At 57.0% G+C, this 22,923-nt stretch overlaps 1 protein-coding gene across 1 annotated transcript; it reads left to right on the forward strand.

Annotated features, from left to right (window-relative positions):
• Nucleotides 1–5,340: 5,340 nt before the first annotated feature.
• Nucleotides 5,341–11,046, forward strand: C1QTNF5 (C1q and TNF related 5). The gene is made up of 3 exons (XM_073320828.2): nt 5,341–5,468; nt 8,870–9,096; nt 9,498–11,046. The coding sequence occupies exons 2-3, from the start codon at nt 8,889–8,891 to the stop codon at nt 10,013–10,015; spliced, it is 726 nt and encodes a 241-aa protein (XP_073176929.1). The 5' UTR covers nt 5,341–5,468; nt 8,870–8,888; the 3' UTR covers nt 10,016–11,046.
• The last annotated feature ends 11,877 nt before the right edge of the window (nt 11,047–22,923 follow it).

Genomic DNA, 22,923 nt, shown 5'->3' on the forward strand with positions numbered 1-22,923 from the left:
GAGGGGCAGCTGGTGGCTGAGAGCCCAGCGCTGAAGACAGAGCCGCTGCCATCAGCAGCGCAGAAGTCAGGGTGGCCTGGGCTGGTACATGCTGCCGCTGCCTTCAGAGCTGGGCTCCCCCCAACAGCTGCCGCTCTCCGGCCGGCCAGCGCTGGGGGCAGTGCAGAAGTAAGGTGACAATACCCCGCAACTCCCTTTTGGGTCAGGACCCCCAATTTGAGAAACGCTGGTCTCCCGCCCTGAAATCTGTATGGTACAGGGTAAAAGCACATAAAAGACCAGATATCACAGTCCATGATGCATTTTTCATGGCCGGGAATTTGGTCGGGCTCATAACAGGGCTGGGCTGGGCTGTGGGGGGTGGGGTGTTGTTTGGGAGATCCAAAAGCCAAGGAGATAGGATCTAGGCCCCTTTGTTATCCGAAGCCCTCCCATTTCAGGGGTGAGTGGGTACGGGGTTCCTGGCTGTGCATCAGTCTGGGCCCATCTCACCCAGAGCAAAGTGGGGGTATTCTCCCTCAGCTGTAAATACTGAACCCCTCCCCACGCTGGAGAGGGTGGGAAGAACTGGGGAGAGGGTGGGAGGGGCTCCACTCCCGAAGAAGGGGAAGGTGGATTCTGCTCTGGAGCAGGGGCAGGCCGTAGCTGGAGCTGCCAGCTGGGTTTGGACTCCTGGCCTGACTCCTGACCACTCCACTAAGGTTGGCTGTGCCTTAAAGCCACAAACAAGCTTCTCCTGACCAAAGACAACATCCTGTTTTCCCATCCACTGGGAGGATCCGCAGGCCAGTGCAGCTGGCTGAACACCACCCCTGTGATCTCAAATGCTGGTAGAGCCACCCACCAGGCCTGGGATGTCCGCTGGGAAGGGCACAGAGGGGCTCTCTCTCCATAGGCTCAGAGCAGGGCTTCCCTCTGCTAAAGCACAGCACCTGGGAACCCCTGGCACCCAGACGTGACCGCGCCCTCCCCCCACTGGTGCACAGCTCCCAGGAACCCCTGGCACCGAGACGTGACCACACCCTCCCCCCACTGGTGCACAGCTCCCAGGAACCCCTGGCACCGAGACGTGACCACACCCTCCCCCCACTGGTGCACAGCTCCCAGGAACCCCTGGCACCGAGACGTGACCACACCCTCCCCCCACTGGTGCACAGTTTCCAGGAACCCCTGGCACCAAGATGTGACCACACCCTCCCCCCACTGGTGCACAGCTCCCAGGAACCCCTGGCACCGAGACGTGACCGCGCCTTACCCCCACTCGTGCACAGCTCCCAGGAACTCCTGGCACCAAGATGTGACCAAACTTTCCCCCTGCTCGTGCACAGCTCCCAGGAACCCCTGACACCAAGATGTGACCACACCCTCCCCCCGCTGGTGCACAGATCCCAGGCACCAAGACGTGACCACACCCTCCCCCCGCTGGTGCACAGCTCCCAGGAACCCCTGGCACCGAGACGTGACCACACCCTCCCCCCACTGGTGCACAGTTTCCAGGAACCCCTGGCACCGAGACGTGACCACACCCTCCCCCCACTGGTGCACAGTTTCCAGGAACCCCTGGCACCAAGATGTGACCACACCCTCCCCCCACTGGTGCACAGCTCCCAGGAACCCCTGGCACCGAGACGTGACCGCGCCTTACCCCCACTCGTGCACAGCTCCCAGGAACTCCTGGCACCAAGATGTGACCAAACTTTCCCCCTGCTCGTGCACAGCTCCCAGGAACCCCTGACACCAAGATGTGACCACACCCTCCCCCCGCTGGTGCACAGATCCCAGGCACCAAGACGTGACCACACCCTCCCCCCACTGGTACACAGCTCCTAGGAACCCCTGGCACCGAGACGTGACCGCGCCTTCCCCACACTCGTGCACAGCTCCCAGGAACCCCTGGCACCGAGACGTGACCGCGCCTTCCCCACACTCGTGCACAGCTCCCAGGAAACCCTGGCACCGAGACGTGACCGCGCCCTCCCCCTGCTGGTGCACAGCTCCCAGGAACCCCTGGCACCGAGACGTGACCGTATCCTCCCCCCACTGGTGCACAGATCCCAGGAACCCCTGGCACCAAGACGAGACCGCATCCTCCCCCCACTGGTGCACAGCTCCCAGGCACCCCTGGCACCGAGACGTGACCGCGCCTTCCCCCCACTCATGCACAGCTCCCAGGAACTCCTGGCACCAAGATGTGACCAAACTTTCCCCCTGCTTGTACACAGCTCCCAGGAACCCCTGGCACCAAGATGTGACCACACCCTCCCCCCGCTTGTGCACAGCTCCCAGGCACCAAGACGTGACCACACCCTCCCCCTGCTGGTGCACAGTTTCCAGGAACCCCTGGCACCGAGACGTGACCGCGCCTTCCCCCCACTGGTGCACAGCTCCCAGGAACCCCTGGCACCGAGATGTGACTGCGCCCTCCCCCCACTGGTGCACAGATCCCAGGAACCCCTGGCACCAAGATGTGACCACACCCTCCCCCCGCTCGTGCACAGCTCCCAGACACCATGACGTAACCACACCCTCCCCCCACTGGTGCACAGCTCCCAGGAACCCCTGGCACCGAGACGTGACCGCGCCCTCCACCCGCTGGTGCACAGCTCCCAGGAACTCCTGGCACCAAGACGAGACCGCATCCTCCCCCCACTGGTGCACAGCTCCCAGGCACCCCTGGCACCGAGACGTGACTGCACCCCCTGTGCTACATTACAGCTCACAACCTCATTCTGCCTTTGCATATTGCAATAACGCCTTGTTGCCAAGTCTCAGGAGAGATAAGAAGCAGCACAGCCTTTCCAAAGAAGCCCTGCCCGGTTCAGAGGGAGGACCGTGGGGGGTGTTTCTACAAATTCCATCCTTTGCAGTTCTAGTTTTGTTGCACACATTAAGTTACACATTAAAAATATTAAAATAATACGTGTGTGCACTTCCATGATTTAAAAAGGTCATTCTCACTCTTTCCATCCTCCGTGCTCTCTGTTGCATCAGTGTGGTACATTCCCGTGTTGAATCGCTGGAGCATATCCTGGTGTGGGACAAAAAATTCAAACATAGGATGTGTCAAGGGGCGGGCCACTAAGTTCATGTGTTTGGGTGTGTTTTCTTCATTGAACGGGAGCGGGGATAGGAGGATTCTCAAATTCTAAGGAACTGTATCACCCTGAAACTGCTCATCATGCCTACAACCACTTTTAAACTATAGCCTTGTGTTGAAGTCACCTATTGCAAAAAAGCCCGAGTAAGCACCCTCCAAAGGAAACAAGCCCCAAACCCCTGCAATCCGCAACTCTCAAAATATTTAAGCCACTTTTTGTAAAAAAAACAAGCCCACCAGAGTAAAACCTGCTGCACATGTCCACAGGAGGGGGAGAGAGAATTTTTCACTCTATCTACTTCTGGGGGGCAGTGGAGGAATTGTTACTGGTGTTAGGAAATCAGGCAGATGGACTGTTTCAGCCCAATGCCCAGTTGTGTGTTTTCTCTATCTGGAGGGTCTGTCTCTAGCTCTGAGAGTGGCCCATTCAATTCTTAGCCTCTGCTACAATTGCCAAAAGGAGGCAGTGTGACCGAGCAGTTAGAGCGGGACTGGGACTTCAGGGGTCTATTCCCAGCTCCGCTGCAGACTGTCTGGAGAAACCACGTGACTGTCCCCTGCCTCTGTTTCCCCACCTGTAAAATGAGGATGCTGAAGCTGACCTGCCTCCCAGTAGGGTTGTGAGGATCAGTGTACGGCTGAAAGCAATAGACCAGGACAGAGTCTCGCTGTCATTAATTTCTGCTAGGGGTGAGCCAGGCTTTTCAGTGATGGGGACACAAACCCATTGGGCACACAGGTCTTTGGCTGGCTGCTTCCCCAGGGAATTCTCCTTGGCCGGAGAACCTCTTCCCCCAACCCCATGGCAGGCAGAGCTGGGGCGAGAGCCGCTTGGGCTCCGCTCAGAGCTGAAATGAGTTAAATAAGCGTTTCAAAGGCCTGCCTCAGGCACTGTGTCCCGTGCTCCAGCGATGGGGGAGAGAGAGCTTCACTCACACCTATACTGGCTGCCCTGGTGGTTTCCTCCATGTTCCCGGCCTGCTGGCAGCATTGCGTCTCTGTATCCATCTGCAGAGCTGGCCGTGGCCTATTCCCTGGGATTGCGGGCACTCACAGATCAGCCGCACCGACTCCTGCTGACGCTCAGCCCCAGCTCCCAGAGCTCAGCATACCCTGGAGCTTGGGAGCCCCAGGCCCTGGGCGAAGGGGAGCACGAGGGCTTTATAGCCAGCCTCCCGGCAGAAAACTCCAGCCTGTGGAAGCGATCAGGGACCTTGCTGGGCTCCCAGTGTTGCTGCTGTCCGTCCGGCTCGCCTGCTGTCCAAGGAGAAACCTGCAGCGACCTGGGGAGCTGACGGAGAGAAATGTGAGCCCAGGCCAAGTAAAAGGTCTCACGCGGCCTCTGGAACCACAAGGCTTTGGCCGGTGTTTCACATTAGTAGGGGAGAGTGTTTGCGTGTTGTGCCAGCGAGGGTGTGACCCCCGCATGCACGTTTGTGTGTTGTGCTGATGGGTGCGTGGCTCAGCGTTAGTGGGTCTGTGCGTGTGGTCCGTGGCTTTAGAGGTGCATCTGTGGGTAGTCTGTGGGTAGTGCATGCCATGTGGTCTTTGCTGCTCGCGTGTGTGACGTGTACAGTAACGATCGGTGCGTGGAGTGTGTCCCGTCCGTGGGTGTGTGGTTTAGTTCGTGTCTCATGATGTCCCTAAGCAGGACTGAATTGCGGGAGCCCTCACACCCTTTGGTCTTTGCTCCCACCTGCCACACCCACAGCCTCTCCTCCTCCAAGACCTTCCACAAAACACCTGCCTGGCCCAGACACCCCAGTGCTCCCCTCCAAGAGGCCGGTTTTTGGCTTGTTTCGCATTCCCCCTCCTTCCCCAGCCCTGTCACTGGGCTCCGCTCCGCCCAGAGAAAGCACCACAAAAATGAACCAGCCGGTTTCTGGTATGGCAGCACTCCCCACAGCACAAAGACTGGCCTGATGCTTCCAGAATGGGGGAGCTGACATATTCATGGCTACTTGGGTGAACTAGAGGATGTGAGCCACCTCCTTCACCCTCCTCTCACTTTTCCTGTCTTTCCCTGTTCTGCCATTCCCCTCTCTCCTTTTCTTTCTCTGCCTCTTTCCCTCAGCAGCTCCTGCAGGGTGATGTGTTAAGTCAAGGGGTTTTTCGAGTCAGGTCTGTGGTTCTGTCTCTCCTGCCCTCCTCCCACTGGTGACAGCATTTCCGACACTGGAATTTTTTTCCCCTCCTCTTGTAGCTCTTGGCTCTGAAAGTCACTGATTTCCTTTGGAGTTTGGGAGGAGAGACACAAGGAGGGGAAGGGGTGCGGGAGAGAGACAGCCTTTCCTCGGAGCTGAAGTGGTCAGGAAGAGCTCACAGGACAAGGGGACGCAAAGCCGGCGCAGCAAGAGAGCCAGGATACACAGTAAGTAAAGCTAACCAGCTCCAGCTGCTCCTAACAAAGTTGATGGTGTAGCTATGCGGCCAGACGGGCCATGGGATTTCCCTTAGCAACTCGGCCAGGCCCGGGAGCTCGGCTGGGTCCCAACTCCAGTCATGACACATTCCAGCGGCAGGCTCTGTTTTCCTTCTTTCCCTTTTATTTGGAGAAAGTGGCCTGTAGGAGTCCAGAAGGGGAGAGACCTGCTCCCCAGTGGATCCCTGCTTACCCGGGTGCTCCGAGCCAGGCTGGGGAGAGGCCTGTATGTGGCAATGCAGGGGAAGCCAATGCTGAAGTGAGTTGGATAGCAGCCCTGCTTGGGGGAGCGAGGGGAATACTAGCCTTGCAGGCAGGGGGAAGGGCTGGATTCTGGATCCGCTGGGAGGGTGGTAATGCTGCAGAAGCTGGGAGGGTGTCCCCACACTCCACAGCTTTGGGGGGCGGGGAGAGGTGCTACCCTGCTTCTGGGTGCGGTGCTGAAGCCCCTGGGTAATGCACCGTGGAGCCGGGAAGGGACCACAGTTGCCAACTTTCATGCTGTAAATAAGCACCCCGACTTTCACAATAAGCCAAAAATCAAGCTAAGCCCATTTCAAAACAAGGCCAAAACAAGCCAATCCCTAAGAACCCCAACACTCTAGATCCCCCCATCCCCCCGGTGTGAGTCAGGGACTGTGGTGGGCCCACTGTGCACCCCTGGCTCTCTCCCCTCCTTGCCCCTGCTTGCCGGGAGCCTATCAAAAAAAAGAAGCAACAAGCTACAACAAGCAATAAGCTACAAGCCAAAAACTAGCCAACAAGCAACTCACAAGCCAATTAAGCCAAAAACAAGCCCAGTTTCTGGTTTTTTTCGAGGGTCTGGAAGGGTCCTGGCCTCACGCCCCGTGTGAAGGGAGAGTTAGGAGCGTGCGAGTCACCGTCAGCACAGCTGGGCCAGGGAGTTTGTATAGCATGTTGTACGGGGGGTGAGGGGGCTCAGAAAGGAAAACGTTGAGAACCCCTGCCCTAGAGGGCAGGAAATAGAGACAGGATCCTTGACCACAGCCCACAACCACCCACACACCCCACACTCACAACCCAGGACACACACAGCCCACTACCAACCACACACCCCACACTCACAACCCAGGACACACACAGCCCACTACCAACCACACACCCCACACTCACAACCCAGGACACACACAGCCCACTACCAACCACACACCCCACACTCACAACCCAGGACACACACAGCCCACTACCAACCACACACCCCACACTCACAACCCAGGACACACACAGCCCACTACCAACCACACACCCCACACTCACAACCCAGGACACACACAGCCCACTACCAACCACACACCCCACACTCACAACCCAGGACACACACAGCCCACTACCAACCACACACCCCACACTCACAACCCAGGACACACACAGCCCACTACCAACCACACACCCCACACTCACAACCCAGGACACACACAGCCCACTACCAACCACACACCCCACACTCACAACCCAGGACACACACAGCCCACTACCAACCACACACCCCACACTCACAACCCAGGACACACACAGCCCACTACCAACCACACACCCCACACTCACAACCCAGGACACACACAGCCCACTACCAACCACACACCCCACACTCACAACCCAGGACACACACAGCCCACTACCAACCACACACCCCACACTCACAACCCAGGACACACACAGCCCACTACCAACCACACACCCCACACTCACAACCCAGGACACACACAGCCCACTACCAACCACACACCCCACACTCACAACCCAGGACACACACAGCCCACTACCAACCACACACCCCACACTCACAACCCAGGACACACACAGCCCACTACCAACCACACACCCCACACTCACAACCCAGGACACACACAGCCCACTACCAACCACACACCCCACACTCACAACCCAGGACACACACAGCCCACTACCAACCACACACCCCACACTCACAACCCAGGACACACACAGCCCACTACCAACCACACACCCCACACTCACAACCCAGGACACACACAGCCCACTACCAACCACACACCCCACACTCACAACCCAGGACACACACAGCCCACTACCAACCACACACCCCACACTCACAACCCAGGACACACACAGCCCACTACCAACCACACACCCCACAGCTCACAACCACCCACACACTTCACATTCACAACCCATGACACACACATCCCACAACCACCCACACACCCCACAGCGCATAACCACCCACACACCCCACACTCACAACCCATGATACACAGCCCACAACCAGCCACACACCCCACAGCCCATGACACACAGAGCCCCCAACCACCCACACACCCCACATCCCACAACCACTCACGTAAGCCACAGCTCACAACCACCCACACGCCCTACAGCTCACAAGTGACAGACACAGCCCACAACCACTCACACACCCCACAGCTCACAACCCATGACACACACAGCCCACAACCACCCACACACCCCACAGCTCACAACCCATGACACACACAGCCCACAACCCCCACAGCTCACAACCAGTGACACACACAGCCCACAACCACCCACACACCCCACATCCCACAACCACTCACGTAAGCCACAGCTCACAACCACCCACACGCCCTACAGCTCACAAGTGACAGACACAGCCCACAACCACTCACACACCCCACAGCTCACAACCCATGACACATACAGCCCACAAGCACCCATCCACCCCACAGCCCACGACCACTCACACACCCCACAGCTCACAATCACCCACACACCCTACGCTCACAACCCATGACACACACAGCCCACAGCCACCCACATCTCACAACTACCCACACGCCCCATGTTCACAACCCATGACACACAGCCCACAGCCACCCACACGACCCACAGCTCACAACCCATGACACACAGCCCACAACCACACACCCAGCCCACAGCTCACCACATACACACCGCTCAATCCAGCTCACAACCCACCATGCACCTACCCACTGCATAGCTCATAGAACACTATCCACACAACTCACACACACACACATACCCCTTCCAGCCCAGCACACACACCTGGCCCATTTAGCCCATTGTCCTCCCTCCTGTCATGCCATAGTTCCCAGATACCCTGGTGAGGGGCAGATTGGACTGGACTGACTGGGCTCGTGGCCTACCCAGGCCAGTATCCCATACCTCCCTTGTGGTCCGGATCGCTGGTTCATCAAGTCCAGTGTCCAGCGTCTCTGGTACCCAAGCTCAGTCGGAGCATTGCTGTGGAGTGAGGGGAACCTACAGCCCACAGACCCTAATCAGAGCTGTCAAGCCAGGGCCTCCACCTCTCAGCCTGCTAGAGACATAATGGTTCACTCTGCTCCCAGCCCCTCCACGGCAGCTGAGATGAAGCAGCTCCTCTTCCTCTTCGGGCTGATCGCCAGTTCCATCCAGATTGAGGACAACAAGATCCCAAGCCTGTGCTCTGGGCAGCCCGGCATCCCAGGCACGCCCGGCAGCCATGGAAGCCAGGGTCTTCCAGGCAGAGATGGACGTGACGGCCGGGACGGAGTGGCCGGGACGCAGGGAGAAAAGGGAGAGATCGGGCAACCCGGTAAGGAGACCTCCCTGCTGGGGAATGCACCTGGAACTGGAGCCCTGCTCCCCATGAAGGAGGATCCAGTGGTAGACCCATGGCTACCGCACTAGAGCAGTTGGGTTAACCAGCCAACCAGATAGATCCAAAGGGGCTAAGCACCAGGTGCAAAGTCCCTGGGTCTCAGTCTTTATCCTTTGAGGGGGAATAAATAAGATGCCATGTAGTTGATGTGAGGGGGGAGTAGGTCCTGTCTGCTCTGTTTGGTATCCATGACATGCAACCAGGGGCACAGATCCCATGGTGATGGGTGTATCACGGATTAGATCCAGAGATGGATGGGCTGGCTGGTTATTATTGGCTCCAGTGCACTGGGCTTCTCTCCTGCCCCCTGTAATGTTCTCTCTCCTCGCCCTCAGGAGTCCCAGGTCCCCGAGGGGACAGCGGCAGCCCCGGCATGAATGGTCTGACTGGGGAGAAGGGGGCTCAGGGGGAGTGCGCGGTGGCTCCCCGCTCAGCCTTCACCGCCAAGCGCTCGGAGTCACGCAGCCCACCCCTGGCGGACCAGCCCATCCGCTTCGACGTGGTGCTGATCAATGAGCAGGGCCACTATGACGCGGACACGGGCAAGTTCACCTGTGAGATCCCCGGCGTCTACTACTTCGCTGTCCACGCCACCGTGTACCGCACCAGCCTGCAGTTTGACATCATGAAGAACGGCCATTCGGTGGCCTCCTTCTTCCAGTTCTACGGCAACTGGCCCAAGCCCACGTCACTGTCAGGCGGCGCCCTGGTGCGCCTGGAGCCGGAGGACGAGGTGTGGGTTCAGGTCGGGGTGGGTGACTACTTCGGCTTCTACTCCAGCATCAAGACGGACAGCACCTTCACCGGCTTCCTGGTGTACACCTACTGGCAGAACTCAGCTGTCTTCGCCTGAGACCCGAGCTGCCCGGGGCGGGGGGAGCGATTGAGAAGTGCCGTCCCCGCGGCGCACAGCCCAAACCCCATCACGTCCCCTGGGGAGGGACCCCCAAGAGGCATCAGGGTCCAGTGGCCTAAGCATGGTGGGTTCTTCATCATTAACGCTTCCCACTAATGCGTACAGTGGGGATAATGATGCTTCCCTACCCCGGGGGGCGGGGAGGGCGCTGTGAGGATTCATTAGTTAGTACTGCATAAGAGCTAAGTGTTCCTATTATCACTGGTGCATGAAGTTTGGGAGGTCTCACCCCAGCCCATCTCCTGGCTCCCTGAGGCACGCGCTGTCTGTGCAATGTAGACGCAAGGGCATGGTTATTGTATGTCACTGCCCATAGCCATTTAGTATTGAAGCATATTCCCTGTGGTGTGAGCGCTGCATCCCAGCAGGACTGGGCAGCATCCGCGGCACAAACCCCCCAGTGTCTGTGGGGCTCACTCGCCGCATCTCAGCAGAGATTCCAAGGGCTGGGTGGGCCATGGGCACTGAACTCCCGGCACATTGCTGGGGCTGCACCCTCCCTGCTCTGAGCAAAAACAGGGCTCTTCAGGGGCTTTCAATGAACAGACCCAGACCCTCAGCTGCTGTAAATCACACAGCTCCTCTACGGAGCTTCAAGACTGTACGCCGGCTGAGGATCTGGCTGGATCTTCTTCCCACTTACACCCATGGGGATACAGAGAAACCCCATTGAAGCCAACGTGGGAGCTCCAGGTGGACCCGGTTATAATGGACTGGACCCTGCTCCCACTGAGCGCTGCCATTTGACAAGCAGACACCACATGTGGCCTGACTCCAGTACCCGCTGGACCTGCTCCAAGCACACCCTGCATAGGGCCGCGGCTGGGACGTGGAGCAGGAGCTGGGTTGACAGGCGGCAGGTTTGCCAGCTAAGTCACCCAACCTCATCTGTGCTAGGAGCAGGGACCACCCTGCTTTCATGCCACCCAGACGTCGCTCTCACCGTGTATATGACCTCCCTCAATAAATGGGCTCTTAACTGTTCGTCAGCTTGTTAGCATGTCTGCTCCGGAACGCGTGTCAGGACGTGATCATATGTTTGGGTTCTTGGACATTCATCAAAGCGTGTTAGCATGTTGTATGCCCGCCAGGGCACGTTTGTGTGCCTCATCTGTATGCTCACCAGGGCATGTCTGTGTTATCAGCTCACGAATGCATGACCGAGTGTCACGTGTTTTCTCTTGTATGCAAGACTAAGTGTGTTAGGATCTTCTCTTGTATGCATGTTAGTGCATGTTAGCCTGTGTTGGCTCCTGTGTGCACATCAGGGCATTCGCATGTGTCCGCTTTTTTGTGTCTTTCCTTGTATGTGAGTCAGGGCCAGTTTCTGTGTCTTCTCTCCCAGGTAGGTTAGGGTGTTAGCATGTCAGCTCTTTTCCGCGTGTCAGGACAGAGGGATGCCAGCAGCAAGCCCCATTTACAGACACTTTTGTCAACGCTGCCTGCTCCTGCAGGCAAAGGCTGTCCCTGATTGCACCCAAGCTGGCAAGGCCATGCCCTTGTGCTTTGTTGGCTCCGGCGCAGTTTTGGGCAGATGCACAGAGCCCTCTCTCCCCTAGGGGGCACCAGCTCCCCACATTGGGCGGGTTCTTGGGCAAAAGCATCAATTCAGCAGAATATCAGGGTTGGAAGGGACCTCAGGAGGTCATCTAGTCCAACCCCCTGCTCAAAGCAGGACCAATCCCCAATTTTTGCCCCAGATCCCTAAATGGCCCCCTTAAAGATTGAACTCACAACCCTGGGTTTAGCAGGCCAATGCTCAAACCACTGAGCTATCCCTCCCCCGACCTAGCTCCTGCTTCTGTTCATTAGCAGCCCCGCTGCCAGGGTACGACACACCCCACATTCTGCACAGCAACAGGGCGTATCAGCCAGCGCCTTACTCGCCTCTCAGAGCAACCTGCCTAGTGTGGAAGTCAGGACTCCCGGGGTTCTAGACCCAGCTCTGATATTGACTCATTTTGGGCATGTCGTTTTTGCCGCTCTGTGCCTCAGTTTCCCTTCTGCCCTCCACGGCTCACCGTCTTCCAAGGGCTGCCGTGAGGATTAGTGGAGTTGGGAGGTGCGTTGAGATCCGGAGCTGGAACAGTGCCCTCGTTCTCTGAACTCCAGAGCTCACCCGGAGAGTGACGCCTGGCTCCCCTCACTGCCTCCCTGGGGGCAGGAGTTGCTGAGGCAGCACTGTCTTACTTCCCTTCCCTCTCTCCCCTTGCAGATTTCCAGTGTGAATGTTGTGACCTGGCTCAGGAAAAGGTCCCTATTTTTAGCAAGGGAAGGAAGAGCCCTCTGCGCTTCTGTCCAAGATAGCCCTGGTGCTACTTTTCTAAATTCCGCTGGATCGTGCCCAGCTGGGGACTGCTTCCCATTGTGAGAGCATGGAAGGGGGATGGCAAATGAGTCTGGGCCCTGTGAGCTCCCAGGGGGCAGCAGGCATCATAGATCTCCCCGAGAGGACAGCTGTGCTCATCCAGCCTGAGCTCATGTGGGTCACAGGCCTGAGAATCAGGGCTGCCCAGACAGGGAGCAGAGCATGGGAAGAGGCAATGCATTTCATCCCCCTCTCGCCTGCCTGCCCTGCTAAGCTAAGCAGTGCTAGAGAGCGCCAACAGATGGTGGGTATTAAAACACTGCAGGGGATAGCACCCAGCCGTCTGTGTGCAGTGCCCAGGTGCCAGACTGAATGCTTCATGCTCCCCGTCATGAAAAAGCAGAGTTTGATTCTGTCACTTAAAAGACCCTCCCAAGAAGCCACTCGGGCTCAGGAATGAGCCAGGCCCACAGAACAGGGAGGGGAGCAGTGTTGGGGGGCAGGAGAGAAATTGCTAATGTGGGGCATTGACAGCGTGATCTGGGAAGGGGGACGTGGCAAGGGAGTGTGGCCAAGCGGGTAGAATGAGTGGGAGATCGGACTCCTGGGTTCTATCTCCAGTCATGGGAAGGAGTCAAAGGGCTGCAGTGATTAGAGATGGGGCCCTGGGAGGCAGGACTCCTAAGTTCTCTCCCAACTCTGGGAGTTGAAGGTGGTCTGAGCAGGAGAAGGTTAAAATTCAGACTCCTGAATTCTTGTCCTGGCTCTGTTACTGCCACCATTGTGAAGTGTTCAGGTACATTTTGGGGTTGGTTGAAGGGAGAGTTAGAGAATAAGGATGAATTGGGGAAACCCTAACAACATCTTATTGACAGGTTTCAGAGTAACAGCCGTGTTAGTCTGTATTCGCAAAAAGAAAAGGAGGACTTGTGGCACCTTAGAGACTAACCAATTTATTTGAGCATAAGCTGTAGCTCACGAAAGCTTATGCTCAAATAAATTGGTTAGTCTCTAAGGTGCCACAAGTCCTCCTTTTCTTTTTGCGAACATCTTATTGGTGTATCTCCCATACTACGCCCTGCTGCGGTCGGTGATGGCCTCAGAGCTCCACAAGAGGGCATCCCTCTCCTCCTATGAGCACATCCGGCAGCAGTAGGTTTCCAGGTGGCCTGGGGACGAGGAGCAGGGCCCCATGGGGAGGCGAGAGGCCCAGAAAGCTGCGGGGGGTCTGACAAGGAGCCAGTTTGCAGGGAAGAGGGCTGGGGTCGGGGGCTAAGAGCAGGATGCCCAGGAGTGGGAAGAAGGCAGCAGGGTGGTGGTACATGTTCCTCCCTGCTGAGGATAGAAGTTGGGCGTGGAGGGTGCTGGCCAGCTGTGATGGCTGCTGGACACTGGACAGGCAGGTCCTGAGGCTCTGGGCATAGACAGACACCCCATGCCCTGTACCACCTCCATGTCCCTGAGCTGCAGGCTCTGAAAGCAGCCTGGGAGCATACACTGGGTCTGGGAAGGAGCATGGGCTAGTGCTTAGAGCGGTGACTGTGAGCCAAGCCTGCTGGGTTCCGTCTCTACCGCCCAAGACTCCTCTACCCCCAGTCCTTTCCCTAACCTCCTAACCAGAAAAGCCATATTCTGTGCCCTGCCTGGTCTGTTCTGCAGCCCCCATTCCTGGGCCAAGGTCCCCCATGGGGCCAGCCCAGCAGGGTGCCCCCTGGCCTTACCTCTTAGCCTCCCAGAGTCCCCGGCTGTGATGAGCCAAGAGGCAGAACGCACCTCAAGGAAATATTAGCCCAAGGTCAATAAGCCACCCCTGCTCTGGTTACCTGCCCAGAGGGGAGCTAGGCAGCAGGACAAACGGATGGGGGGCGGGGAGGAGCCAGGGCTGCTGCCTATGGGGAGAGGGGCTAGGATCATTATCCAGGGTATGGGCACTTCCTACCTCCCCACTGATCCTCCCCAAGGCCCCAGGCCAGCACACACTGCCCTAAAGAGCTGGAGGGAACCCTGCCAGCCAGTGCTGGGGAGCTCCTAGCACTGCAGTCCCAGGCCCCCCCAGCAGGAGGCACTGGAGGGAATGGCACTGGGGCATTGACCATAGGAGAGAACTCTGCTGCTCCACCCCCAGGGCCCCCCAGCAGGAGGCGCTGGCAGAAAGTGTCTCTCCCTTCCCCATCCCAGCTATGAACGCCAGGGGTCTGTGTCCCCCTGCTATGCTAGCTGGCAGATCACCTCTGTCTGCAGAGAGGAAGGCTGGGAAGAGGGGGCAACAGCACCTGGAGCCATCCCAGGGAGGAGAGCTCTCTCTGGGGACTTGTCAGATGCCTCATAGCAGGGGCTGCCATGGGCTGAACAGCCCCTTCCCACTGTCCAGCTGAGTCCCAGGGGGGTTTGCAGATTAAGCCAAAGTTGGGGCCCAGGCTGAGGAGCACAACATCCCCTACTAGGTGACCGGAGGCCCCTTTGGGGCAGGCTACAACCTCAACCCACAGCAAGAGGGAATAGGGCCGCCTGCACCTGACTGGGGGCTGTGTTCGGGCTTAGTAGGGGCTCTGTCACAGGGTGCTTGACTCACCACCAGAGCGCCTCCTTCTGGCCATATCTGGGGATGAGCTCTGTGGGTCAAAACCCCTTCCTGCAGGGGACACTCCATCACTCCTCTGGGGCTGGCTCTCTCAGGACTTGACTGCTCCCACTTCACGACTTGCCCCTTCCCAGGTCACTGTAGTTTCCCCTGCCAGGAGGGGCACGTTCTCAAAGTGTCTCAGGACCCACCATCCCGGGCAGTTTTCTCTTTCATGGCCCTTTAACAGCACCACCGCGCTGTGGCAGGGCAGCCCTCTACACTGGGTTCCAGCCCAGGACCCTACAACAAGCAGCCAGGGTCTGCACAACTCTGAACCATACTGCTATATCCCTAAACTACAGCCTGCCTCTCCTTCCCTCACCCTGAGAGGCTACAGGCCCCTTAGGTAGGCAAGCTCCTGGGCGTTATATGGGCCCCTCCTGTTCCTGTCCAGCTGAGCCTCATCTCTAATTAATTCTTGCTCTGCTCCTTGGTGCAGCCTGAGCTGGTAACTGGCCCAAGTGGCCAGGCCTTGTGTGGAGTGGACACCCCATCACAGGCCCATGGGCCGCATAGGATCTTACAGGAATGGGTGTCACTCAGGGTCCCATTTGGCTCATGTCTGTCCTGAGACATAGAAATTGCTGCTTGTTAGAATCCCTGCAGCCAACACCTGTGGGTACAGGCTGGTGGGCTGCATGGCAGGTCTTTGGGGTCCCATACTGGACCCCTGGGCTGCCCCTGAGCAAAGCCCCCGGAAAGGGAACGCAGGACCCGAGCAACTCTGGACCAAGGGCTCACTGCATTAGCGAGAGCAAGTCTGGCTTCAGCGGCTGCTCCCTGCAAAAGGGCCTGGAGCCGCTGCGTCTAGCTGCTGGTGTGAAATGAGCCAGAGGCCAGGCCTGGCTGGGAGCCATTCTCCCCTGTGGAATGAGCTGGGCAGGTCTCAGTCCAGTTCCTAGCAGCCGCAGAACCACTGGCGCTAACTGGGCCTGAGTCAGGAGCGGGCCAAGGGCTGAGCAGGCCAGGGGGACGGACCTGCCCTCTCTCCCCAGAGGTGCGTCTCCTCCAGCTCTGGGCTGAGGCTGGCATGAACAAACAGAGGGCTTCCTTCCAATGAAGGCCTGTGCAAGGGCCTGGGAAGCTGTGGACTCCTGGCCCGGAAGCTCCGGATCTGGAGATTGCAACCGGCCTCCCAGGCCGCCCAGAGGCATGGCTGAAGGAATTCTAGCCCGATATTCCCCTCAGCGGGAACCAGCATGGAGTGCCCATTGAATCCCCTGGGAGAGGCCGCTCCTGGGGCTGCCCTGGCTAGTTAGTCCCCATGTGTGGCAGGCGCTTTCCAAAGTGGCCACTGACTCCAGCTGACTCCAGTTGGGGGCCCAGGCTGAGATGCTCTGGGCCTGATCTTGAGCAAGTGCTAAGCCCCTGCAGTTTCCGCTGACAGAAGAGAGCCCAGCAGCTCTAGGCTCTCTTGGTGGGCACCCAAAATCAGTGACCATGCTTGAAAATCCTGGCTGGACCCCAGAGCTAAGCTCTCCAGCCCCGAGTGCCCTCATGGGAGGGGGCCACGCACCAGCTGGGGAAACCTCTAAACAGAACTCCAGGAATCTATGGGCTATGAGACTTCACAGCTCCCCCCAGACTTGGGCTCACCCCCTCTGAGTTTCATGTTCATTTAAGATGCCCCTGGTCCCCCAGAGAAGCAGCCAGGTACCCTCCTTAACCCAGAGCTTTCAGTACTCCCAAGGGCCATGGACCCCTCCCAGTGGATGTGTCTGACATAGGTCATTGTGGTGGAGTGCAGTCTAGTAGTTAGAGCAGGTGGAGTGGACACTGGGAGGCCTGTCTCTGGCAGAGAGTGGGGTCTAATGGTTAGAGCTGGAGATTAGGATTCAGGACTCCTGGGATCTATTCCCAGTTCTTCCACTGACTCACCATTCGACCTTGGCCTTAACCACTCTCTGCCTCAGTTTCCCCATGGGTAAAATGGGGATAGTGCCTTGCAGGAGGAGGGAAGGGGCACTCTGGGACTCCATGGGTTAATGTAAAGTGCTTTGAGAGCCTAGGGGGTGGGTGCTACAGAAGAGTGAGTATGTACCGGATGTGACGGGCACGGGGTGCTGCCCACAGAGGTGCCCCAGCACGGGTCTCCGCCCCTCCCTCCCGCCGGCTCTGGGGCTGCAGCGCAGCAGTTGGTGCTGAGGTGGGGGATGGTTGCAGAGCGTTAGGGGGCTGCTGGGTGCTCACTGCAGAGCCCTGGGTCCCCTAGAAGCTAGGCTGGGACTGGTTAGCCAGAGCCCCGGGTATCCGAATGCTCTGGTAGCAGCACCTCCTTCCTGGAAGCGGCCTGAGGACAGCAGTGGACTTACGACTTATGCCTGCCTGGGTTTGATCTGTTTCCGTAAGCGGAGCCACCTGGGGGCTAAATGGATCCACGGATCGATGGCAGGAGCTGCTTGCTCTTGGAGATGGACAAGCCTCTTTTGCAGCTGAACTCATCTGCTGGGTTGGGCTGGGGGGGCTGCAGAGGATGGTGCAGGGGGAGGGAACCTCACTTCCAGGGGGCGGTTGGGCTGAGGGTGGGCAAACAGGAAGGGTGGGGAAGCCCCTGGAGCAGTGGTACTCAACCTTTTCCATGCTGGGACCCCCCCCAAACCTCCTTCCCCTCCCACTGGAAATCCCTTTTCCCCTTAGCAATATCGGGAGGCGAGGGTGGCCGTGACCCCTTGACACCTGGCTGAGACCCCGAGGTTGGGACCCCTGTCCTAGAGGTTCAGCTGCTCAGAGCTCTCCTCAAAACAGGCGACTTGCAGCCGCCCTGGGTCCCATCGCTGTGGAAAAGCAGCTGCTGCCTTCACAGCCCCAAGCAGACATGGGCTTAGCTGCAGGTGCTGGATCCGGATTCTGGACACCCCCAAGTTTGCATCTAAGGGTTTGGTTTTGCTATTTGCAGCAATGAGGCCATTTGCCAGATCCAGATGTAGGATCTGAATTCCCACATCCCGAGCTGAAGGAGGCTGGATCTGGGCTCGCCGTTCTGACCCATCAACAGCTGAAGGAGCCTTCTCCGGGGTGCCAGACGGTGCCATCAAAGAGCTTCTATGCACACGACATTCCTGCCCCACCTCGTTCCCTACGCCTCAGGCCCACGACTGCCAAGGTCCCCGGTGGTCCAGCTGCCATTTGTCATCTGCTGCCCATAGCATCATTAGCCAGCCTCCCTACTGGGCACGAGACAACCTGCCTTGTGGAGAGAGGCAGCAGGGGGTGAGAGCAGATGGATCTGTCTGTCCTCCTGACACTGCCGCCGTCTCTGGAGCATGGAAATCACCATCTCATTAAAGCTGGGGCCACGATTAGACCCCATGGTATCTTGCCCAGATTAGGCAGAAGCTGCTCAAGAGAGGGGCTACTGCCCAGGCAATGGGAGCCAGATGAGTTGCGGCTCGTCCAGGTGGAGTTTGCTTGTAATTACTATCCCCTCCTTGGGACCCGTGACCATAGCCCTGGTGGAAGAGGCTGCATGACCAGCCCAGTCACTCCTTGGCCCTTCTGAGACAGTTGGTGCCAGCAGAGTTGGTGGTTCTGTGCTGTGCAAGCCAGGAGCTGGACTGAGACCAGCCAAACTCAGTCCACCCATGCGGCCACGTATGGGCCAGAGACCCAAGCCTGATCCCAAGGAGTAACCCAGTCCCCTGGTTAGTACCTCAACGCCGCCTCCTCTGGTCTCCAGCCTCTTCCTCCTTCCGTCCCCACTAATGCAATCCAGGCCCCTTGCTGCACGTGAGCACCAGGCAGCTCTGCCAGGCTCTGGGCTGTGCAGGCTGAGATGTCCAGCTCCCCAGCCTCAAACTCCCACATGTGTTCCCGTCAGGAGGGCATCTCCCCTCCCAGCTCATCTCCCTTCCTTCTGCTTCATCCCCCCTCTGAGCCACGGAGCCAGCACTGGCTGCTCGGGACCACACAGTCTGGCGGGGCTGAAGCTGCCAGGCCAGAGGATGAGAAGAGTCTCTAGGCTGCTCTGGATCCACCTCCAGGTGCAGGAGTGTGCCAGAGGCTGGGAAGCCCTTTGGGAGGGATTAATTGTATTTTGCCTGCTATGCACGCAGGGATCAAAATGCCCTGCTGAAATGCAACTGCCTCTGGGGAGTTGCCTGGTGGCCAGCGCACATTAAAACAGTGCAGGGTGGTGGATTTTAGCCAAAGACCCCAACTCCTACCATAAATGCCACTTGCTGGTGAATGCCTGCACAGAGCCTGGATTTTTAAGGGTTCCACCCAAACACTTTCCAGGGCTACCTGGAATTCTGTTCCTCCCCCTCCGCTGGACAAAGGACCCAGCTGCTATTGTTCCAGGGTGTGGGCGGTGAAGCCTGATGCTTAAGCCACTAACCCATGCCCTGTCTGGAGTAGGATGGCAATCTGACCGGGGGGTGTAAAGAGATCTCCCCCACGTGCCACCAGACCAAGGCTTTCTCCAGGTTGGAGATTCCAGGCTCTTGTACAGCTCCAGCAGGGAAACACTCAGTACAGACAGGCAAAGCTGTTGTAAGTCCGGATTTGCACCAGGGAGCCGCAGGCATGATTGGAACCAGGTTAAGCTGCACCACTGCAAATCGGGCAGTCTATAGCAGCTTTGCCTGCCCATGCTGGGGTTTGCAGTGGTGGCTAGAATTGGGACAAATCCCCCGGGCTAGCCTAGGTCTCACTGTCCCAAAGGGGCACAGGAGAGCTGGCTGGAATTTGCTCAAACCACGACAGTTGTTTGCGCTGAGGGATCACAGTGCAGGGTCACTTTCCCACCCCTCAGCTGGTCTGCGTTCCAGCTCTCGGCCCATGAATATTTCACTAGCCCTGTGCTAACACGAAGCTGGCTGGAAGGTACATTTTTAACAGCAGCCAGAACAGCGAGTCCAGGAGCTGCCACTTAATGGGTGAGTTATTAAGGGAAAAGGTTGAGTGCAGGTATCAATAACCCTGCGATCTGCCTAGACTCGCTGGTAGCAGGGCGGCAGGGAATGTACAGTTGCATTTTTTTGTTAATTGCCTGCTGTAACAGCCAGGGAGTAAGTAAAACCACAGGCCTGATGGCTCCCAGGGGAAGAGCCGGCCTTCCGAACCCAGCTCTCTGCTGCTTATAATAACGAATCTTAATGGGCTACAGGAATATTAGCCAAAAAATAACTTCCTTCTGCTAGGCCAGCAGCAGCTGCAGGGTGGGCGGGTAGAGAGAGCACCGCCAGGTTCCAGCATGGCATGTTTCCTTCCCACAAGCCTTCGGCTGGCTCGGGAGGTCGGTACTGGTAGCATCTGCACAGATAGCCAGATCCTCAGCGAAGCCGCTCTAATCCCTGCTCTGCTGTGGATTAGCCTTGTAGCCTTGGGCAAGCCCTTTAAGCTCAGGGTTTCAACAGTGGCCTCCAAATGTGGGGGTCTCTAGTTTGGGGTGCCTAATTTGCAGAAGTGCTGAGCACCCCCACACCTTGCATTTCTACCTGAATTCATTAGGCACTGCGGGCATGGATTATCTCTGGAAATCATGTGTCGGACTAATGGTGGGCACCCTGCAAAATGTGGGGCTGAACCTCGCAATGTCTCAGTTTCCCCAGCGAAGAAGAGGGTGAGGGGATGAGTTAGCTAATATTCAGAGCTAGGAAGTGCTGCGTACGTGCCGAGAGGTGGGGGTGGGAGTTCGCCCACACAAGGGCTGCAGAGAGATGAGGCAGCATTAGAGACATTCATCTCCCAAAGGAACGCAGACCTTCAAGGTGGCTGGAGCAGGCACTGAGAGCCAGGACTCCTTGGTTCTAGTCCTGGCTTTGGGAGGGGGTGTTTTCTATTGACTAGAGTGGAGGAGTCTGAGCTTTAGGACTCCTGGATTATGTTCCTTACTCTGGGACTGGGGTTGTTGAGCATTTAGATCAGGGAACTGGAAGCCAGAACTCCTTCCCATTTCGTGGCTCCAAACTATATGCAAGAATAGTTCATCCACTAGTGAAATGCAACCACCTCTGGGTTGAAAAGCAGCATGCTTACCCGTGCATATCCGTCCAGCAACTCAGGACAGGACGTGAAGGATAACACATTAAACAGCCACTGCACTTTCACAGACCTCAAAGCATAATTGATAGGAAGCCAGATAGTTGTGGCTTCCATATTGTTACAAGGAAATGTTACCTAGACACATAATAAGTGAAACATCCTCCTTTCTGGGTCTTCTCTCTCTGCTTATAGTGCCTCCTAGAGATACCCTGAAGTGTCACATTTTGCAGGCATGAATAAATTAGCCTCCCATCCACCCTTGGGGGGTAGGTCCAGATCATCATCCCCATTTCACAGCTGGAGAAGCTGAATCACTGAGAAGGGAAGCAACTTGCCCAAGGCCCCCCAGAGTATCAAATAAGGTGGCGTCTATGCTGAGCCACATGTCTCCGCATGCTCAGAAATTTCTGCAAAGCCTTCTGTGGGGGTTGAACTTCTCCATGCTTTGGCTAAGCTCAACGATTTCCTAGATTTCTCTTTGGAAAGCTAGAGCAAAATCTAACCACTATTTTATTATATTATTATTTATTATGAGAGGGTGAGGGGAAAGCTTTTTCCTGCTGAGAAAAAAATGAATTAATTTCAGATTTTTTTTATTCCCTTCCGTACAGCATAACTCAAAACCCAGCTGACCTGTAAACGCTGAAGCTTTCCTGTTGGCTAGGTTCTCCCCACTGCCCAAGGCCTGATCTGGTTGCAAGAAGAACATATATACAAATAACAGATACCAGTGAGTGAGGGAACATGGCTCTGAAAGAGGTTGGAGGGCAGGGATATTGATCGAACTCGGCCGGTTTTTACTGCCTGCTCGTTTTGTTTCACACAACTGGGACGTGGGAGGCAAAGGGGGGCACTAGCCATAGCTGCACTTGTGCATGCAAGTGGCCAAGCTTCCCCAGTTGAAGGTTAACTGTGTGTTACGCCCAAGCACACCCCTGACACACCATCCCCATATCTGCCTAGGGCCTGACCACACCCCTGAAGGGTCCCCTCCTCTCCCTCTCTGGTTGTGCACGATCTGAACATGCTCCCCCCAGCCCTCTCTGCCCACCCCCACCGCGTCCTACCCTGTTCTTCACCCTTGTCGTTTTTGCTCAGAACTCTCCTGCTAAAGCTGCAGGTTCCCTGCTGATTAAAGCCTGCAATCTCTGGCTGCAGGGCTTTCTCCCTTTTCCAGTGGCCAGAGATGAGCGGAAATGAAGTTCAACACCAGTATCCCTGTGGGGAGGTGGCCCTCCCACAATTGGAGCACTCCCAAGAACAGGGCCATAGGCAGTTTGGTTTTTGCAAAGGAGACTTTAATGTGCAGAGTCAGGTTAGTAGTGCAAAGAGTTAACCTTAAAACACACAGCTTTTCTGGACAGCAAATAACATCCCCTAAAAAGGCAGAGAGACTGACTTTTAAAACATCAAAAAAGACTGGATAGGAAGGGAAGCAGCAGTGAGCTCTGGGAAGAGAAGTCCCCCAGAAAGCCCAATACAAAACTCTCTCCCTCAGGGGATTGCGTTAGAAAAGCAATCGCTCAAAATAAACCCCTGAAGCAGAGCAGCCAGAGAGCAGCCATGAGGGAGCCAGCTTTTTACGAAGGCACAAATGGGGAGGGTCTGGCTAACTTTACCAAGAGGGCCGGGTTCGCTGCGCAGGCCTCTGCCTGCCTCCAGCTTCCAAGGGGGATGGTTAGGAAGAAGTGGAATAGCCTCATCTGTGCTGGAGCAGGTGGAAAACATTACGTACAGTTATGGACGCTGCACCTCCCCAAGAGCCTAAGAAGCCTCTTCAGCCAGATCCTCCTCAGGCTGAATTGGGCATAGCTCTCTGCCCATTTACACCAGCTGACCCGTGCTACTGTATTAGATTGTGCCTGTGCAATTTGTGGCATGAATAATACCACAAATACACTTGGGATTTTAGCAATGCAGCTATGAGCT

The sequence above is a fragment of the Lepidochelys kempii genome, chromosome 22, assembly GCF_965140285.1.
Source record: "Lepidochelys kempii isolate rLepKem1 chromosome 22, rLepKem1.hap1, whole genome shotgun sequence".
Taxonomy (NCBI): Eukaryota; Metazoa; Chordata; order Testudines; family Cheloniidae; genus Lepidochelys; species Lepidochelys kempii.

Excerpts from the sequence above, each read along its gene's own strand:
- C1QTNF5 (XM_073320828.2), top strand. The coding sequence starts at position 8,889 with ATGAAGCAGCTCCTCTTCCTCTTCGGGCTGATCGCCAGTTCCATCCAG. Across the intron at positions 9,097-9,497 it reads GGGAGAGATCGGGCAACCCG|GAGTCCCAGGTCCCCGAGGG; the intron begins GTAAGGAGACCT and ends CCTCGCCCTCAG.